The sequence below is a fragment of the Polyodon spathula genome, chromosome 17 (genome assembly GCF_017654505.1).
Source record: "Polyodon spathula isolate WHYD16114869_AA chromosome 17, ASM1765450v1, whole genome shotgun sequence".
Taxonomy (NCBI): domain Eukaryota; kingdom Metazoa; phylum Chordata; class Actinopteri; order Acipenseriformes; family Polyodontidae; genus Polyodon; species Polyodon spathula.
In genome coordinates this window covers 24,497,968-24,520,677 of record NC_054550.1, presented here as the reverse complement: position 1 = coordinate 24,520,677, position 22,710 = coordinate 24,497,968, and the positions used below count along the sequence as shown (strand labels likewise).

Sequence of the window (22,710 nt, the reverse complement as noted above, 5' to 3'; positions counted from 1 at the left end):
AGAATCAGTGGCAAGACTTGAAGATTCCATTCCACCAACAATCCCCATCCAATTTGACAGAGCTTGAACAATTTTGCCAAGAAGAATGGGCGAATATTGCATGATCCAGATGTGCAAACCTAGTAGAGACTCACCCTAAAAGACTCACAGCTGTAATTGCTGCCAAAGGTGGTTCTACTCATTGACTCAGGGGAGTGAACACTTATCTAACCAAGACACTTCAGGTTTGTTTTTGTTTTTTTTTCATTAACTGTTGTTTCACAATAAAAAATCTCTTGCCTCTTCAAAGTGTTCAGTAGGTTGTGTAAATGAAAGGAAAAGAAAATCCCATTTAAATGCATCAAGATTTCAGGCTGTAACACAACAAACCGTAAAAACGTCAACAGGGGTGAATACTTCCTATAGGCACTGTAAGTGTCTATGTATATCGCAGCTAAGGCATATGCAGTTAGAGTGTAAAAACTGGGAGCCAACTCCAGGACCGCGATATATCTGAATCCGCAGCATATCAAGAGGCGATATAACAAGGGGTGTGTGTGTGTGTGTGTGTGTATATATATATATATATATATATATATATATATATATATATATATATACACGATACAAGCTTTTGAAAATGAACATTAAGTGGAAACTAAATTAGTTTTACTGTTATATTGCAGCTCAAAACTCATGTACATTCTGGTACCACCTATTTACTTATTTATTTTTATTAACAATTTAAATGATTATTACATTATATCCACTACTGCTGCTTTATATACATTTCTTTGCTATTTGTACCATCAACAATATTTATTTGAAAATAAAATGTATCTATATTTACTCATATTCTTCAAATATTACATGTGCAGCCTTTAAGAGACTGTGCCTATTCACTCATTTTAGCTGAATGAATGTTACTTAGTTTAGTTTAACAAGCTTTAGGCTAGTAGGACCTCATTACCACACATGTCTCTGGCTGCCCTTTATCCTCAATTGGTTCTGTCTCTGTGTCTGATGGAGCTGGTTAAAAATACAAATACAGAGTTGTATTGCTGTTTTGTTGTGTGACCCGGTTTCCTGGCTACAGCTATATATTAAGTTTTACAGCTGCCCTGTGTTAGCATCCTCACGTTCCCAGAAGAGCGGTCTGCAAGTCCGCCTGATTTCCAGCTCCACAGATGGGAGTTTTATTGCTGCCTTGAGCTGTCTCACTTGCCTTTATTTTCAATGTCTGGAAGACGAACTGCTGACCGCTGATTTTAAGTTTCTCAGTATTTAGAAAAAAATAACTTTCATGATCCTTATTTAAAAAGCTTAAGACAGCTGGAATATACTAACTGCCAACATTAATGTTGTTACTGTTAATATTTTTAAAGTGTAAGAGCTGGAAATCAATGAAGTTTTAAAATAGTTTGTAAAAACAAGGATAAGCCATCTTTCAAAACAAAGCCAAAAAGTCTTAATGAATTCTTTATGGGTATTTTTTTAATCAGAAGTTTCTTTTTTTACTTAATTCTTACTCGTCTGTTTCAATGACTTAATACTTGTTTGCCTAGTATGTCAATTTCATGTATTACAGCTGTTGTGCGAATCCAACAGCGCACATCTATTACTAGAAATACTGAATAAAGAAGGAAATTGATAAATGAAAAGTAAATGTAATGGGAAACTCACTATTTTAGCTCATTATTAAAAGTGAATTATCACTATTAAAAATAATGACTTTTTCTTCATTATATGTGCACCACTCACTTGATTTTTCTCGGGTGTTGGGGTCCAATTTAAATCCGTTATATATCGAGGGCCACAATATAGCAAGAGACCCGTAGAAAAACAAATAGGCTTATAACATATACCGTACAACCATGCCCTCATTTTATCAGGGGTGTCATGGTCCAATATAAGTCCTCTACGCAACCCGCTTTTTCTCATTTTTCGTATAAAAAGTAACAAACCATTGTAATTCATACTGCAAAGGGTAATTGCTTCTCATCAACTTCAGTCTCCAATTAATTTCATGAGTCGTCTTCTTCTTTCTCATATGCCCAAACCCGTGGCATTGAAAGAATCCACTCCCAATAGGCTTGTTGCTAGGGAGCTGACATCACTGCCCTGAGACTTTTGCTAGTGTATTACTGCCACATATGAATACCTTGTTGGCTAGAAAAAAAGAAAAAAAAATGCTTCAGCAAGTAGATATTTAACTTGCTTTGTGTTACTGTGCAATGCGTGTGTATATTATAACAGTACAATATGACTGCTTTGTTTTTAATTGTTTTGTATAATTTTGTTTGTTGTGCAGTACGAAATAAAACGAACAGTAATTCTAAGTGAAATTGTCTATGTATATTGCAACTAAGGCATATGCAGCTAGACTGTAAAAATTGGAGGCCAACTCCAGGACCGCGATATATCCGAATCCACAGTATAGCGAAGGGCCAATATAATGAGGGGCAGCAACAGATTAGGAGTCAAGGTTCTTGGTCTACAACACAGTTCTGAATCACACTGGACACTGTTGGATCGAGATGAGGTTAGTTAAAAAAAAAAAAAAAAGAAGGTCACCCTTCAAGTACCGAGCAGTTTAAATAGATTAATCAAGGAGAGTGGCAAAAGATAGCCTGATTAAGCTGAATAAAGCCATACCAAATAATATAAAAATGTGTGTCGCTACTTTATTCTTGCTTGTATATAATTAACTAGCAACACATTCAGACAGACATATTAATGGCTGATAAGCTGAAACATGTGAATAAATGGTAGAAAGTAGAGGTGGGCAACAGAGGTAGGCAATTTTTCAATCTAATTAATCCTTTGTTACATTTGCAGCCTCTTAGGTATTGGAAACTATAAGAAAACCAGTGCTCCAGCTAGGGGAAAAAAGAGAGATCTGCAATGGTCTAGGGAACTTTTACAGGTCTACTCTAGAAATAAGAAATGCAGATCATGTACTTTGGTTTCTGTATGTTCTGTTATTTTGATTTGAGCCTAATCACATTAAAACTCCAGAAGATTATTTTTGGTCATTCATGTTCAATGTTGCACGGTATAACTAAAAAGCCTTGATAAAATCACCAAAGAAGACATTAGCCAAAGCGATTATCTCCTTGACTTGCTTCAAGAAACTAGTAAAGTGTTTAAAGTTACGGATGATTATCTGAAACCACAGGGTGCCCATACTTCTGACCCCCAGTGCATGTGGACCACTTCTAGTTTATTACTGCACCGCTCCTGATTCGAATTACGTTCCACAGGGCCTGACAGATCTGCTTTCCAGAACAAACATCAAGGTCTAAATCTATAGTCTGGCAAACAACACTGCTACAAGTAAAACTAAATGTAACCTGTCACAAGAAATAGAACAAAATACTGAATAATTCCATTCTCATCATGTGACATGATTACTTCAGCACTGCCATAAAACCATAACAGACTAAAAACAATGTAATTCCACAGAGCCACGGGGCACTGCCAAACAAGACAACACCAGCATTTCTATTGTTAAGAAAATACAATTTTCTTGGTTAAAAAAACTGAAATGTTGCAGGTATATTGCTGAATAGCAATTAAGTTTACATTATATGCTAGATAGTAATTACAGATTCTTAAGGAACATTAGCTTCAATCAGGGTGAGTTTAAAGTAAAAAATCTTAAATTTGCAGATTAATTTCCCTTACTTTCAATACTGCTACACACATATCAGTAGATTTAACACTACTTTACACCCACTTCTGTAGGACTAGCTTAATACCCAGTGCCATCACCAGTTCCTGGTGAACCAAGCTAAAGTAAGTTTTTTTTTAGTTCTGGTAACGGTTACAGCGGAGGTTCTTGTTTATGCCCCATGTTATGAGAGACTTGGTTTATCTTCAGTAGGTCACAAAACAAGTCATAGAAGGGTGCTGATAGCAGAGCATTTGGGTTTTGCTCCCCTCCTACAACAGACCCAGACCCCTTTTGTCTTTCTGCACAACAATAAATCTCTCTTTGAAGTGCTTGCGGTAAATGTGCTCTCTCTTTGCGGCTTGCAGAGTGAAGGTCCCTCAGCCGGCCCTATTTCCCATCACCGACACTCTCAACGGTCCCTCGTTCACGCACAGAGATCAATGTCATTGGGAAGGACATAGGGGAGTTTTGATGGTAGACAGCAAAGGCAACCTGTCAAACCTGGTCTGTGAAGAGAGGTTTTTGATGATGTCACTGGCTTCCGCTTTCTATTTCACTCTGACAGTGAGCAGGATTGTTTGCTACCACTTGGCTGGCTTGCAAGGTGGACAAACCCTTCTCTCTTTACAGTTCTCTTTTTTTTTTTTTTTTTTTTTAATAAATCTCACCAGTATTGAATGATGTGTTTCTGTGGGCATACACTACTGTGGACTGACTGAAATCTTCACACTCCAATGCTGTAAGTCCCACACGTTTTACAATTACAGAATTCATTACTGTGCTGTCCCTGCCTTGTGTAAGGACTGTTGCCCAGGCTGCAATCAGCTTCCACAGGGACCAAGTTACTCAGATAGTTCTAATTAACACAATTACACTAGAACTACAAGAACACTGGGAGCGAAGGGTGTTCATAAGACATGACATGTATTCATTTCAATTATTTAATGTATCTCACTGTATTAACAAAAGGTCAAGACCTTTAATCTGAAGAATAATAGTAAGAAAACAAGCCAGGTAAGCTGTGTTTAACTGCTTGTTCTCAGCATCGGATATTCCTGTCTTTTACTGATTATGGTTTCAATTGTTCGTAACTTTGAGGTTCTAAAGTAGATAATGCCTGCTGTTATACCATATTGGATTCAGATCTCACCATCCTATACATGTATAATAAGAAAGGTTGTTTCTTGTAAGTATTCAGATAGAAAGCACACTAGAAACACTAGTTCAGCTGTAGGTGGCTCATCACTGCTAGACATCACTGAAAAGGCATTTTCATCTGTAGTCCATAAAGTCATGGCCATTTTTTAATATGTTACTGATAAAATATGTTCCATCACCATTATTAATGTGTGTCTGAAACAGACTGTAGCACCCCTACCTACACGTGACCCAGGATTTTTTTGTCAGTGAAACTGGAGGATGCGGTAGCATTGTGTTTATCTCATTGGATATTTAATTTAACTCTTGTCCAAATCTAATTCTTTTTTATTCTCATTAAGTAGTGTTGTGGCCAGAAATGCCAAAAAAATAAAAAAATAAATAAAAAGAATGGAAAAAACAAGTCACTATAGTGACAAACTTATTGCTTTTTACAGCCCGGAACAGAATTCCGAGTCCTGGAATGCATGAAAAATGTATTTTTCACGTTGAAGTACTTATAGCACAATGTGCTTGATTGGTTCATTTCCATTGTGATTTTTTTTCATGGAATCATAACCTCATGTTTATTGTCAAGCCTGCTGTAGACTTAACTTATTGTAACTGACTTATTGTAATGTGATGGTATGATAAACAAAAGTAAACACATTTGCACCAAGTACCAATTTCAAGTTTTTGTAGCAGATGGAAATGAGATTAAAGATGAATGAGCATTAGCAAGGGGTCAAACTAATGGCTTGTGCTTTCCCAAAGTCTTCACTAACTCATTTGGGAGGCAGGGGTCTAATTCCTGGGGTTCAAATCCATTCCAGGTCAAACCTGCCAATGCCCCTCCACCTCCACAGCAGGGATCCCACTCACTTAGGAATAAGCGTGCATTGGGGGTCTCCACTGTGCTTTCATGCATGGGATATCTTTAGAGGAAAGCAACTCATTGAGATCCACTATTCAAATATTCAAAAGACAACATGCAGCCCAACCAAACACAAATAATATCTGCCCTTACCTTCCAGTTCAAGACCCGAGTTCTGAACAGTGTAGTTGAATACAGAAAATGGAGCAATAGGAGACTTGGCCACAATTATCTATAAAAAAAAAATAGAAAGAAAAAGATTAAATTAATGTGAGTCTTGGCCCCATATTTGTTTATCCAAACTCGGGAAAGGAAAATTAGCAGCATCTTTTTTTTTTTTTTTGTGAAAGAAATGTATTATTTTAACTACACTGTCCTTATATTATAAATAAGTCCTTATATTACTAAACAATGGTAGAAATGGCACTATGATCTTTTTTTTCCCCTCAAAGAAACAATCTTTATTAACACTGGAAGAAAAACAGGATTTCACCTCATTTTTTATACTAGTTTTCTGAAAAAAAGAATGGAACTATCTGTAGTGTAGAAAAGTTTCATAAATATCAAACTATTTTACTTCTAAAATTCAACTTTGCAAGCTGTCATTTGTAAAATGATCCACTGGTTTAACCTTTTCCCCTTCTAATATATATATATATATATATATATATATATATATATATATATATATATATATATATATATATATATATATAGACACACACACACAGACACAGTACCAGTCAAAATTTTGAGTACACTTGCTGGAAACTAGGTTTTTTTCATAATTGACAATGTTTTACGTCATATATGTTTCTGTAAATACTTGAAAATGAAAACACATGTTACAATATACAAAACAAAACATAAGGAGTATCAAAGCAATGTTCAAGAAAATTGAAAATTGTCTCTAAATCTTGGAATCCTCAAAATAACCACCCTTTGCCTTAATAACAGCCTCACAAACACGAGGCATTCGGTTAACAAGTTTCAGCAGGAAATCACCCAACATGTCTTCCCAGCTCTTCTGCAGCAATTTCCAGAGATGTAGGGCTCTTGTGGGTAGCTTTGCTTTAACTCTTCTGTCTAGTTCATCCCATACAAGTTCTATGGGATTGAGGTCTGGAGACTGGGCAGGCCAGGTCATTAGATTGAGTTGTCATTCACTTTCTTTCTTCGCCAGATAGTTCTTGCACAACTTTGAGGTGTGTTTCAGGTCATTATCTTGCTGAAGAATGAAGGACTGCCGTAATCCTGATGGAATGGCATGCCTCTAAAGTATGCTATGATAGCCATGCTGGTTGAGCTTGCCATGGACTTGGTAAAGATCACCAACTCTGTCACCAGCAAAGCAACCCCAGTCCATGACACTGCCTCCTCCATGCTTGACAGTGGGAACCACACATGCAGAACTCATGCACTCACCCTCTCTGCGTCTTAAAAATACTCGTCAGTCAGACCCAAATATTTCAAATTTTGACTCATCGGTCCATAAGACCGACTTCCACTCCTCAAACGTCCAGTTTCTCTGTTTTTTGGCCCAGGCAAGTCTCTTCCTCTTATTCTGCACTCTTAACAATGGTTTCTGGCACTAGACATCTTACTTTGGGTCATGGAAACCCAATTTGGAATCGGCGATTGTTTTTTACCCCATTTTCCCCCAATTTGAAATGCCCAATTTTAAGCCTGGATCAACGATGCAATCCCGGTGCTGGCGCAGAAGAGACAAAGACGAACACACATGTCCTCTGAAACGTGTGTCGTCAGCCGGCCGCTTCTTTTCACTCTGCAGGCCCGTCATGCAGCTACCTCTGGAATACAGCTCTGGGCCACTTGCATCCACCTGGCCAGTCTACAGGAGTCGCCGGTGAGCTCCAAGCTATAGGGCACATCCTGCCCTCCATGCGCAGTGCCTTTACTGGATGCGCCACTCAGGAGCCCGATATTAAAAACGGGCCTGGATGCAACTATCTACTGTCAGATATAATAATATAGTGATGTTCTTATAGGAATTATGAATTCTAACTTTATAGATTGGACTGTTTGGTTTAGTACAGATAACCATTGTTTAGCTTTTACCGAATTCCTCCTAGGTAATTATCTTTGACCTCTTGTTTGTTTATCAGAAGTGTTTTGTACACATAAGGTGAATAAATGCTGCTCAGTTTTATCAGAATGTCCCACAACAAAATTGTATTTGCAATAAAAGTGTTAGAGCTGATACCCTTCTTGCCAACAGCCTTTTAATATCATTTGCAATCACCTGTACAATCTAAAACAATATATCTGACTATAAAAACAAACTGGTGATGAGGCAGAAATTCAAAAGCAATGAGTGCAATTCAGACACAATAAGATGGTCAAGATAAATAATAACCGGGTAGGAAAAAGAGATCCAGGATGGGCCTGAATACTTAACAAAAGGTGGATATCTGGGCTGTCAAGGTCCTGTGCCAATTAATTATCCAAACTCATAAGCAGGCCTTAAATGTACCTTATAATGAAATAATACACTGGACACAACAGGGCATGATGCCAGGAAGTGAAAGGAATAACAATAACCTCTAGAAACTACCTAAAAAACAATAACATCCTGTCAGCCATGATTCAGCTCAAAAAATTTCCCAGAAAGTCTTCTCACACATCCCTATAGTTCTTTTAAAACACATCAACACTTCCCTGCTTCTAAATGCCTTAAACTGACACACACAAGTAATTCAAGTAGTTATTTATCAATAGGGGAACCAAAACGTTATGATCGAATACATTACCATAAAACCAATTGTTTTCATTCTAAAGAATAATAACTTCTGTTCTGTTTTGAAATCCAAAATCCTTTTGGAATACCACTGAAGCATTTCACTGGGTTGATAAAGATTTGCAAACATGAACAGTAATGTGAGTTTGTCATATATTACAGGGAAAGCACACTATCTCGTGTAATTATCTGCAGCCATTCAAAGTGCGGCACAGTATATCAAAATCTCACATGCAGAACCTCAAAGAAGTAGGCCCTGGAGGTCATTGTCACTTACGTAAACTAGGTCATGTATAAGGATTGTGGGAAACATTTGATCTTTCTGTCATGGTCACAGATTACCGGGCCAATTCTTTGTTTTCTCAGTTCATGACAGGAGTAGCACTGGGAATTCAATATGGTATATATTAATATATAAAAAATAGATCCATCTTCTGTTTTTTCATTTCTCAAAGTCGGAGCTGAACAGATTTGATACGCATTTGTACAAATACTCAGCAAGGTACAGTGTGATCTTGGTTCCTATTGATTTTCAAACAAATGTGTTAAACAAAGTAGGTTGTACCCACTATCTTTCATGAGGCACAAGGGAGATAACAATAGCAATAACTTAGCAATAATAACGATAGCAATAAAAGGTCTGTATGGCGGAATGGCTGCAGTTATAGCCCACATGGTTTGTATCACAAGGGGACACTATTCTTACTGAAATGAGTAAAAACAGACTTACTACTATTACTTTAATAAACATATATATATATATATATAAAACTCGACAGTTTATTTTATTTAATTAACAGCAGCTTCACTGTAGGTTGTTTTCTACTGATGTTTTAGTAGCCTCTTCTTACTTAATATCTGTGATGCCTCTTTATTCTCCATATTTTTATCTACACTGATGTCAGCAAGTGTCGGTTTACTGTGGGGATATTTTATCTTTTTAAATGGTGCAGAGGATTACTGCTGGGTCTAATTATTTTCTTTATGTTATTTAACTACACTGTGACACTCATGAAAATGCTTCAATTCACTTTGATCTCAAGATATGCATAGGATATGGGATTGTTCACCTACAGGGTAGTAAAGAAAGGAATATGATGAGGTACGAAGATTAATTTACTGTACGGCCCGGTTTCCCTGGTTAGCATTTGGACTACCTTACCTCTAGTTACATTAGGAAGTCCATGATTAGGGCTAATCAGGGTCTGTGAAACCAGCCAAAAGTGTTTTGCTAGTCCTTGTCTCAGTTTCCTCTCATCACAAATAAACAACAACCACCAAGACATATAACTCCATGGTTCAAATCCACGTCAATTCAAAGAGTGAGCAAGTTCACCCATTTCAGATTTATTGCCGATGTCGTTGGCCCGACACCAGTGAAAATGGCTGCTGTTTCGACAATTTATGTCAATTATCCATCTTATTTAAACAGAATGGGAAATGTGATACCGTTTTGTTGCTAAAGCATGATACTCCTTTTTGTTCCTTCTCAGAAGTTGAAGGCTGAGGCAAATTATTTTTTTGCTAAGCAATTTAAACCGAGCAGGAAAAAAATAGTTCATCTCTCATCACAAACTTGCTTTGCTGCTTTTATAACACAGTTGTCAAAGAAGACACAGAATGTGTAAAATCCTGTGTGCGATATCTTCCAATGTAAAATTTCCCCACATTTTAAATGTATGTTTAAAAAAAAAAAAAAAATTCAATACAATACAGATTTCAAACAAGCACACAACTTAAAATACACCGTACTGTACACTAAGTTATTGAGGATGGACTGAATGGATTTTTTAAAGCTCATCTTCATGAGTGAAATACACAGCACTCAATGTACCAATATGCTGTTTACATTAAATGTACATATGGAAAAGAAAGCGTATTTAAACCTAAATAAAACAGCTGAATTTCCTAAATCAATCTCTGCAGCTGCTTAGCAACACAGGGTAATCTGGAACAGTGCAATTTGGCCAGTCACTCTGCCACTGGATTTGAATAAATGCAAGACAGATTTCAAAATGAGATCCTTATGACATTCATAAGGTGTTATAAGCAACTATCAAGTTTCTGAACAAATATCAGTGTGCTGCTAAGCACCTAAGACACCCTCTGTTCATCCATTTTCTCCCCTACTAAACCTTTAGGCAGTCACGACTGTGGTCCTAGAAATGTCTGAAATCAGAAAAATTACATTTATCAAAATCCTAGCAGTGACAGTGTAGCAGGCTCAGTTTTCAGCTTCCATGGTGACAGAGATATTTGGAATTAAAACAGACAGCACTGATAATACATACTTCACGGTTGCCACAGCAATCATCACAATCAAATCCCTTTAGCTTGTAGTTGAGTTCGCCAATCCCTGTTCTACCCCTAAATCGTGTCTAAAGGGCTTTTACTTCTTATAGGCACCCTTTTTGTGAAAAGGAAACACATCAAATACTTTATTGACCAGTTACTAGTAAGATGAAAATTAAAGCTATTTCAATAATTCAATTTCAATGCTGTTAATTGTATATGCTATGTAACCGCAACTTGATATTGCCCCACTCAATATCAACAACATTTTAAACCAATAAGTAAATGTGCAATCCAAATTATATTGTTAAACATAATATTATAAATAAACTATGTTCTAGGGGGTTCACTTTGGGTGTGAATTTTGCTGTTACGTAGATTAATAAATGCTCAGACTACAAACACCTTTCACTTAACTACCATGCAATTTCACTAGTTTTGCAACATCCCTGTTAAAAGAATCACGACAGCCCAGACCTCTAACTCCCAAACGCACTATACTTAAGTTACCATTCACATTGCAGTCCAGCTCTCCAGCAACTGTGCTACTCAATGCCACTGCCTGATGTACAACAGTTCTGTATGACAACCAAAATCCACTGCATTGTGTGCTGCCATAAAACCCCATTTTATAATTGCTGATAAACTTGAATTTAATACAGTACCTACAATTCTTGCACTCTCACCCACTATATTGCACACTTCAGTCCAACATTTTATCCATGGAGCTACTCAAGCCACCTACACTCACTGCAGCCCTACCCTGTAACCACTGAGCTGCCTGTACCTCTTAAACTGTTCCTAATGGAGATACATCTGCCTGACTGCCAGGTCAGATGGCCGAGTGCTACGAACCCAGATCTCACCCACCAAGCAAATCAGCTGGCCTTATTTTGAGCCAAGATTTTTATTTTTTTTTTGTTATGGTCTCAGTCTGATGCCAGATTTCTGGAGTTTGTTTCATAGCAAGGGCTCAAAGCAATTGTTTATTCAGCTGTTTCGATACTCAGGAAAGATTCCTGGGAGAGCGAATTCCAGTTTTCCTGGCATCGTATAACCCAGGCTGCTCAAGAAAAAAGGAAGAAAAAAAGTATAATAGCCGCAACACAAAACAAGCCTTTAAGCAAAGACTTGAAAACACTTCTTGTGTGTGTATACTTGCTTGTATCTACGATTACATTTATTCACATGTGATTATAACTTAAGATTTCTAACGTCAAGTAATATGAAATTCTCTTACATTAAACAAAGTAATGTTTCTAGAAAAGTATGTTTCCCAAAAGGTTTGATCTAAAGAAATTAAAAAGTGGCCCAGAGAAATTGCTGAAAAGTATTTTAACTCATGTAATTCTGTCAGTACAAATGCATGGCTCCAGATCACAGTAGTCCTATCACACCAATGCACTGCTTTCATGTTTTAAAAGCACAATACCACAGTTGAATGTGCCTTGGTGCTCCATGAGCAAACTTTACCTGTCTCCGTTGTGAGTCCAAGTACTGTACAATGAGTCTGGTATTGACGCTGTGGCTCCATGTGTTCCCCAGGGCTGCAGTAACATACCCCGACTCTCCGTCTGCACTTACTGGAGAAAGAAAATCAATAAATGCATGCAGTATTTGCATATGTATATAAAGCAGAGTTGCACATATTAATTTAATTATAGATTTTTCGTTTCTGGTGATGATAAAGTACACATTGATAATTTCCAACTCATGTTCACACTGAAAAACTATACAAAGACATCGGTCACCACTAGTGAGAAAGGTCTGATTCCTCTTGTAAATATGAATCCCATCACTAGTATGCAAGCAATATAACTAAAGTCCTGTAAAGGTACACTTTCCTAATGCCTTTTTAAACCCAGATTTCACTGTATAAAAATTGCTAGATTTCTCATCTTGATTACTGGAATAGAAAAATGTGTTTTACATAGAGAGAATGACAATCAGATATAGGAAATTAGCATCAACATATTTATCTGTTTGTTTTTGGTGTAACTTAGACTCTGAATGATGTCAGTTGGGTGACATTTTGCAGCAGAACAGGCTGTAATTATTGCTGTCACGCTTCCAACTTCAAATACTGGGACTACAAAGATCTCTTTGCGCTCTGAAATTAGTTCTATGAATACCATATTTATAAAAATAGAAACTGTTCAGCATTATTTTAAAGATTAATCCTTTAAATTAACAGGAGAGGAAACAGTTGTGCTGCTTGGCTGCACTTGGAGGGGTTGTGTTTTGTTACCTCTAGGTTTACTGTAGGTTTATTAACAAACCGTGCCCAGTCCGGGAACAGGCAGGAGAGGTAGATCCTAAGGTTGGGAGTGTGCAGCACTGGTGGAGCAAGTTATTTTTATCCATTGAGGCTTGGAGACCATTGTTTATATACCGCTTTCAGACGCCATTCAGTAGCGTCAGACTAGTTGCTGCAATTGATTTGTTTCTAAAAATATACAGTATATTCTACAACAATGGCCCATCGAGGAAACATGCCTCTTTCGTTTACACAAAACACATCAACGTGAATCACAGTTTTAAAAAAATGGTATTTATGTGTATGCTTTTAAGGCCAGGCTTGTGTTATTGTGAACAGCAATAAAAGAAGATATTACCAGTCAACTTAAAAATACAACTGCAAATCACTGATTTATGGTGACATTGTATTGAGAGGAATTTTCAAATGTATCACCTGTCCTAAGGAAAATTCTGTTCCATGCATTCAAAGAGGCAACCATTAATGTCAATGCACAGTACAGGTTGCTTAGCTTAGTCTACTTGTCAAATCACCCCATTCCAGATTACCTCATAATGTGTGATATTTGAGTGACTCTTAATACTTAGTAGTTTGTAACTTCCTAAGTCATTTCAACTTGGCAGTGTCTTTAAGTGCTGGTTGAAAAGTATGCCAGTCATTTGGGGAAGCAGCTGGTCAATTGCAGACCAAAAAAAAGGAGTTGAAAGGTGAAATGACAAAGGGTGTGAAAGTTATTTTGTTTTAAAATAAAAATACCTATATAGCGACGAAAAAAGTGCATGACAGGAAAGACTTATGGTATGGTTTTGTTAGCTCTAAATATAACACAGTAATGAATAACAAAAAAGTACTGACTATATATATATATATATATATATATATATATATATATATATATATATATATATATATATATATATATATATATATATATATATATATATATTATATTAGGGATGACATAGGATACTCGGGTATCCGGGTTACCCAGTTCTCGATATTGCCCGAATCCATTTTCAGGATTTGATTCCTCTTCGAATCCCTTTTTGCTAAAATTGAACATCAGCTTGACCAGCTAGACCAGTGGTTTTAAACCTGTGGCACGCGTACCTTTACTGGTATGTGACAGGCCTGCCACTGGTACGCGCCGACAGTTCTTTATAAGGATATGATTGCTCAAAACACAATGCTCTGTCAATCGAACCATCGTGAATCAATCTGTCTGTTCCATTGAAACACAGAGAAATTAAATTATGATGCAAATGGTTGTTGACCTTCATAAATCAGGGAATAGGTACAAAAAATTGCTGAAAACCTAAATATACCACTTACCACTGTTAGAGCAATAATTAAGAAGTTCAAAACCAGTGGAACAGTGGTAAATCTGCCTGGTAGAGGACGCAAGTGCATCCTGCCCCCACGCACAGTGAGGATGATGGTTCGGGAGGCAAAGAAGAATCCAGGGGCCACAGTTGGAGAATTACAGAACTTGGTTGCCCCTTAGGGTCACCAAGTCTCCAAATCTACAGTTAGACACCACTTCCATGCCAAAAGCCTATTTGGACGTGGTTGCCAGAAAAAAGCCTTTATTGAGAGCAACCAACAAATGTAAGCATCTGGAGTTTGCTAAACAGCATTGGCACTTGGATTGGAACCGGGTGTTATGGTCAGATGAGATGAACATAAAGCTCTTTGGCCACGCACACCAGCGGTGGGTTTGATGTTGAAAGAAGGATGCGTATGCAGAAAAGAACCTCATACCTACTGTAAAATATGGTGGTGGATCATTGATGTTATGGTGCTGTTTTGCTTCCACTGGTCCTGGGACCCTTGTTAAGGTCAACGGCATCATGAACTCTACCAAGTACCAGGACGTTATTTTATTTTATACAGCCTTTTTTGCTAGTCTTTCTCAAGGGTGCCAATAAAAAAAAAATATATATATATATATATATATATATATATATATATATATATATATATATATATATATATATATATATATATATATATATATATATATATATATATATATATATATATATATATATATAGCTCTGGAAAAAATTAAGAGACCACTGCAAAATTATCAGTTTCTCTGGTTTTACTATTTATAGGTATGTGTTTGGGTAAAACGAACATTTTTGTTTTATTCTATAAACTACTGACAACATTTCTCCCAAATTCCAAATAAAAATATTGTCATTTAGAGCATTTATTTGCAGAAAATGACAACTGGTCAAAATAACAAAAAAGATGCAGTGTTGTCAGACCTCGAATAAGGCAAAGAAAATAAGTTCATATTCATTTTTAAACAACACAATACTAATGTTTTAACTTAGGAAGAGTTCAGAAATCTATATTTGGTGGAATAACCCTGATTTTCAAGCACAGCTTTCATGCGTCTTGGCATGCTCTCCACCAGTCTTTCACATTGATGTTGGGTGACTTTATGCCACTCCTGGCGCAAAAATTCAAGCAGCTTGGCTTTGTTTGATGGCTTGTGACCATCCATCTTCCTCTTGATCACATTCCAGAGGTTTTCAATGGGGTTCAAGTCTGGAGATTGGGCTGGCCATGACAGGGTCTTGATCTGGTGGTCCTCCATTCACACCTTGATTGACCTGGCTGTGTGGTATGGAGCATTGTCCTGACTGGAAAAACCAATCCTCAGAGTTGGGGAATATTGTCAGAGCAGAAGGAAGCAAGTTTTCTTCCAGGACAACCTTGTACTTGGCTTAACTCATGCGTTCTTCACAAAGACAAATCTGCCTGATTCCAGCCTTGCTGAAGCAGCTCCAGATGAGTCCAATTTTCAGCTTTGCCCAACACCTGGTCGTCTAATGGTTAGACTGAGACCTGGAGAGGCCTACAAGCCACAGTGTCTCTCACCCACTGTGAAATGTGGTGGAGGATCGGTGATGATCTGGGGGTGCTTCAGCAAGGCTGGAATCGGGCAGCTTTGGCATGAATCAAGCCAAGTACAAGGTTGTCCTGGAAGAAAACTTGCTTCCTTCTGCTCTGACAATGTTCCCCAACTCTGAGGATTGGTTTTACCAGCAGGACAATGCTCCATGCCACACAGCCAGGTCAATCAAGGTGTGGATGGAGGACCACCAGATCAAGACCCTGTCATGGCCAGCCCAATCTCCAGACTTGAACCCCATTGAAAACCTATGGAATGCGATCAAGAGGAAGATGGATGGTCACAAGCCATCAAACAAAGCCGAGCTGCTTGAATTTTTGCGCCAGGAGTGGCATAAAGTCACCCAACATCAATGTGAAAGACTGGTGGAGAGCATGCCAAGACGCATGAAAGCTGTGATTGAAAATCAGGGTTATTCCACCAAATATTGATTTCTGAACTCTTCCTAAGTTAAAACATTAGTATTGTGTTGTTTAAAAATGAATATGAACTTATTTTCTTTGCATTATTCGAGGTCTGACAACACTGCATCTTTTTTGTTATTTTGACCAGTTGTCATTTTCTGCAAATAAATGCTCTAAATGACAATATTTTTATTTGGAATTTGGGAGAAATGTTGTCAGTAGTTTATAGAATAAAACAAAAATGTTCATTTTACCCAAACACATACCTATAAATAGTAAAACCAGAGAAACTGATAATTTTGCAGTGGTCTCTTAATTTTTTCCAGAGCTATATATATATATATATATATATATATATATATATATATATATATATATATATATATATATATATATATATATATATATATATATAATTTCCATTAAATGAGAGTAGATATTGAACTTCATGCTGATTTGAACTCGGTTCTCACCAAGATAAGCACCAACTAAGACGTAGCTTTGCACCAAACTAATGTGATCCATCTGCATCTCCATCCATTTGCGTTGTTTTCCATCTGATGATGTAGATATCCTTCTGTCTGGTGTTGATTGCTGAAGTGTAATGCTGGCTCCAGGGATCAGCACACACAACGGCTGCGATGCTGGCTCCGGGGATAAACCCAGTGCGGTCTCCCCAGCGCATCAGCATGACAACCATCTGGATTGAGCTAAGTAGGGTACATCTTTGGGGTCTTCAAGTGGGCACCTTCCATCCTCAGTGTTTCGTTGACTAGCCCACGACCCCTCAAGAGGGCTCAACAATGATTCTGGCGTCCCAGCATCACCCCCCTCCATCCCCCAGCACAGCTTACTTACCTGTACATCAGCGTTGCTTTCTTTCTATTGTGCTTAAGATCCCCATCCAGAATCTTTCCGTCTCAACCACAGCCAGTTGCTGCTCTTTTCTGCTGCTTCAGATAAGTTCTTCACTGTGCGTCGCAACTTTTGGTGACTGAACCCGACGTCTGTGAGAAACAGGGTTGTAGAGTGTGCCACAAATCCTCGACAACCCACCTCCACTGGGTAAACTCTGACTTTCCAACCTTGCTGTTCCGCTTCAGCAGCTAGATGAGCATACCGAAGTTTCTTCCTCTCATACGCCTCATCCACAGCATCTTCCCATGGCCCTGCTAACTCTTCCAGATGAACAAGGCGTGCAGATTCAGACCACAAGACAATGTCTGGTCGAAGGTTAGTGGTGGCAATCTCAGGTGGAAAAATAAGCCGTTGACCAACACCTGCCAGCATCTTCCAGTCTCTAGCAGCTTCCAGTTGTCCTGAGTGAGGCTTTTAACACCTTTTCTTGGTGGTTGCTCTCCTGGACGGAGAAATATTGTCTTTTGTGTGTAATGCTTTGATGGAACTGGTGGCAACTTATTGGTCAGGTTACGCTTGTCTTCCAATACTAATATTTTTTTTATATATATATATATATTAAATACATGTGTATGTATAGAGATCCCAGGTAATATTGGTGACAACCACACACACACCCTGGAACAACTCCCCAGTAATGTTGTTGAAGCTGACACCCTGGGATCCTTCAAGAAGCTGCTTGATGAGATTCTGGGATCAATAAGCTACTAACAACCAAACGAGCAAGATGGGCCGAATAAAGATATATATATATATATATATATATATATATATATATATATATATATATATATATATATATATAAGAAAGATGGCAGCAAGTTGAGACATACATAAGGTTCTGCTTAAAATATTGCATATTGCATGTGTCATCCTGTTTGATCTCAGCCCCAGAGAGGAAAGAAGCCAGAGTTGTGAAAGAACACTGCCCTCATGTAAACACAATCTTTATATAAACCTCTGTTTTGAACAGAAGTAACATCCTGCAATTTTTCAAAGACTAAGCGAAGATAATGTATTCAAACGCCCCTTTTGCAACTCACATCAGCAGCTTTCATTTCCTCAAAACATTTCCTGGCAAAAATAATAAATCTTAAATACATACAGCACATCCACATAAATTATTTTACAGAGAGGCTTTTTTTATCCAGTTCAAAACATGAAAACAAAAATTACAAAAAGAATAACTGCGATGTATTAAGAATCTTTAAATGAAGTACACAGAGTACTGTTATTTTTTAATGTCTTGAAAATCGTAAAACCATGGTAAGTCATGCAAATGTGGTTTGGATCTAGGGAACCACAGGGAGTGCTGCATTGGCTTTTTCACTCCCGCAGGGTTATGAAGGACAATCGGCTTGAATAGCTGCTTTATTATTCCTTCAGGGACCACTACTAGTGAAAAACCCAACAAGTTTTGGAGCACAATGTTTCTAGGTTAAGTTGCTTCTTCAATGGGTGAAAAAGTGAGGTTTGGTTTCACATCGGGCACAGTGGTCGCCAGTTGATCGTTAGTTCTACTGATTGGGCATTTCAAAATGGTTATACTGTTGTAAATACATATGTATATATGTAACAGGGATCTTGCTTGTGGGTGCATTCACTGCTGAGTGACAGGCAGGAGATGAAGACAGAGGTTGAAGTTGACATAACCCGCTGGCACGCAGGATTTATTTACACAAACACACAGTGAGAACAGCTCAAGTGACACTACCAACCATGGTAGCTCACTGAGTAAATACGGCCAGTGTACGAAAAAAATAAAACACAACACAAAAACTATAAAATAAAAGGTGCCGTAAAAACAGTGTGCGTTACTCCTCAATGCAAGGAGATCCTGCTTGCTCACCTCAATATACTTTATGGGGATCTACCATCACCAAACTTCTGCCCTGCTACTATATATATATATTGGTATATATATAGTGTGACACTGTGCATCACAACAATAGGACTGTGTAAAAAGAGGTCTTTACAGATAGAAGAATAATAGATAAGAGAATAATGGATGCACATACAGACCGTAATAATGTGTGGGGAAAGTTTATGAGCTACTGTTAAGATGTAAAAGTACACCGCACACACTGATATCCGGCCCACACCTCCACCCACTCCCCCAGCTGACATTTCGATCTCAAAACTCCCTCTCCTTTTTTGTCTTTCTGATTCATGATCACAGGGCCAAGAGCAGATAAAACAGTGGCTTGAACCCCCTCACTGAAAAAGTTACTTAATTAAGGAAAGAGAGCACAACAAAGCAGACCACAGCTAAAAAGAAAGATCAAGATGTATATTTCTACAAATTAACACTAGTCCCCAGCAAACAAATTAAGAGTTTGCCTTATACATTTACTTTTTAAATAGACAAAGAGCCAAGACATGGCCAGCATTCCCAGAGAAGTTGAATCCAGAATATTTATACCACTATGTCTCTACGGGTTTGGCAAAACATATAAAGTCTTTATTTTGTTTATCTGTTTCCCTGTCACAAGACCCCACAACCCCTTAAACTAGAAATCAGACTCTGTATGTGGCCTCTATAGATATGGAGTGCATAGGCCTCAAGGAATCGACAGTTCAGAAAGGTTCAGTTTACGTACAAGTATGTAAATATTTCAACTATTAAAATGTAGCCTTTTTAAGCATTAATGGGCCCCATTTTAAAGCAAGTGCAAATTGTCATACAGAAATAAATTAATATTAGTGGAAGCTTTCTCGTGACTTCAGTGGGATATTGTTGGTATTGATTGGTGCCTTTCAGTTGTCCCAATCCTCTGCAGTCATTGTCTTCCCCATTCCGAGAACATTTTAAATTGTCTTGTGTGATGTTTGCTAACTGGTCCTCGATTTCCCAGGAGGAGATGCATTCTATAGATAATTCAAGTCAATCACACAATACAATGCTTCTCCAAGTCAGATAAAACTTTGCTTCTTCCTGCTTTTATAGTTTCTATGCAACTACCTACCTAATTTAATGCACATTTGAAAACAATCTTGCACGATGCAGTTCCTTTTATAACTTCATGACATGCCTACTTTATTTCCAAATATCTCCCACTAAAGTGACATGAAGGTGTATTTTTGAAGGGAGAAAAGGTTGTCCATGTATCAGTCACTGTAGTAAAGTAGTAATGCCAGGTCTGGTACCATTTTTTAAAATGACCAGTGACTTTGGCGTTGTATGAATATCTTTTTCCATAAAATAAAAAAATACAACTGATGTAATTCAAAATGTTGTTTTTCACAAAGACGATGCCTGAAATCACCCTTTGAAGTTGAGCATTTAATTCTCTACTGAGAGCAGGATATTATGTTTTATTAAATACAATCAGTGCTGGGCCATTTAAGGTGAACCTATCAAAAAATCTATTTTCCACATAAATGCGTAACAAACTGATTCAATAGCATGAGAACAGACCTGTTTGACAATGTTGGATTGAAATTCCCAGAACTTTAAGGCAAATAAATACATAAAACAAAAAAAAAAAACAAAGCTGACTGTTGCACTTGGAATGTTTAAAGACAAGTACATATTACTTCAATCAAAAAGAGGGAGGTTTTGAGAATTTTAATTAATCAGCGGCTTTGCAATCAGAAGAATGGGATTATTAGTCACCATAAATATAGGAAAGATCAGCAGTGCCAGGCTGTGGAAGGAGGTGTCTGGGTCCATCGTTCTCCCCCCATAAAACCTTCTGAGCCATCTTAAAATGAATCAAAGGCCTTAAAAAAAATAATAAATTATTGTATGAGATCTGACAGAATTCCTTTCAGTAACGAAACCAAGAGGGAGTAACCGCAGAGTGAACAATCTAGGCAATGAGTCTGCATTCTTACGATGGCCAACACTGGTTTTGACCAACAAAAAATCCCCAGCTGGTCTGTTTGCTTTAGAAGTAGACCTTGGCTGTCTACAGTCACAAATTTCATGTTCTGAAGAACATATATTGTGAATCAGCTGCAGTTCAGCACCATAGCTTCTGCTAAATACAGTGGCCATTACCACCAGGCAGGGAAAGCTGATTCAAGAACTGCAACTTGTTAAAATATTAGTCCTAGTTGTATATGCCACAGCACTGAGTGAGCACAGGATGTGTACAATAAAAAAAATGTCTCAGCACTGAGAAGCCATGAAATAGAGCATATAAATATATAAAAGAAGTGAATGGACTATTATTAGGGTGAAAGGCAATATACTTTTAAAGGTTACTGACCTATTGAACCTCTGCAGCCTCTTTGTCTCTCAAAGCAGAGAGTTGACAAGTTTTCATTGCATTAGCCTATAGTAAGTGGTCATCCTGCTGACATATTCTGCATCAGATGAGTCTGAAATGCCATGACATTCACCACAAACTCTCAGCACAGAGCAGAACACACCTAAACACTAACAATAACTACCATTAACTTTCTCATAACAAATTCTACTGCATGCTTGCACTAAATAAAGTGAACTGAAACCTATCATACATGCTTTAGTTTAATAATTTGGATTCTGAGAAATCTGTTTCTTCAGAATCAATAAAGTGCATTCCCGGCCATGGATTAAGTTAGTTTTCAATCAAAATATACTGAATTTAAAATTTTTACATTAATATCTTGGAAACAAAAAATATAGGAAAAATATAATAACTTGATATAATACCTTTTTTTTTGTTATTGAGTGAAGACTGTTCACACAATGCTACAGCAAGTTTAAAACATACCTGTACATCACAAGGGTATAGGAAATCAGCTAGGATTATATTATTGTACAGCTCTACCATTAGCCCCTAATGGACAGGTACCCAGCAAACTCTAGACACTTGACACCCACCATCATGGGTGTAAAAAGGCGATTGGCCTAGCAGTGGGATCAGAAGAGGTTTTTAGGGGAGTTGCTGTGATGAGGGAACATAGCTGGACACTGAATTAACAAATAGGGGTAAAGTATTTGGATACTCTAAATTAAAAAGGGGGCTTGTGGTTGACAGTTGCCAGAAAAAAGAATAAGGTAGATTCATTTTTTTAAAAATGTATGATGTTTCTTGCCAAAATATGTGGCACACGTAGCCCACTTGCAACCAGAGTTGTGTTTTCCACGAACACCCATTTGGTGAATGGAGCCATAGCTAGCTGATCACATGACATGTCAGACTTAGTAGACTGGAAAAATGTTCATGACGGGGATAATGTCCTTTTGAGTTCAGTCAACTCTAACGAAAGCAGACAGTCCAAAACGGCCATGAAGCAGACATAACAAACGGAAACATGATTTAAATTTCCCTTCCTCTTGAGAACAGAGTACTATCAAACACCCGCCTCCCACAAACACTACACCATTCCAATGTAAACAGGCTCTTTGAAACATGACTGAATTTCTCAGTATTTACTTACAATACTTAATTGAACAGATAGCCATTTTATTTAAATCAAAATCCCTTCCCCATCCGTCACTTCCAGCTGTGATGTAATCATGAAAAAAGAAATGTTCATGTTATTCGGTTTACTCT

General features: G+C 37.6%; 1 protein-coding gene across 1 annotated transcript in view; it reads right to left on the bottom strand.

Annotated features, from left to right (window-relative positions):
• rad51b (RAD51 paralog B) overlaps positions 1–22,710 on the bottom strand; it is a 131,214-nt gene that overhangs the window by 46,344 nt on the left and 62,160 nt on the right. The window contains exons 8-9 of the mRNA XM_041276860.1: positions 12,190–12,299; positions 5,820–5,898 (exon numbers count right to left, since the gene is read on the bottom strand). Coding sequence (XP_041132794.1) covers positions 5,820–5,898; positions 12,190–12,299 — 189 coding nt within the window. The remainder of the gene's footprint in view (positions 1–5,819; positions 5,899–12,189; positions 12,300–22,710) is intronic.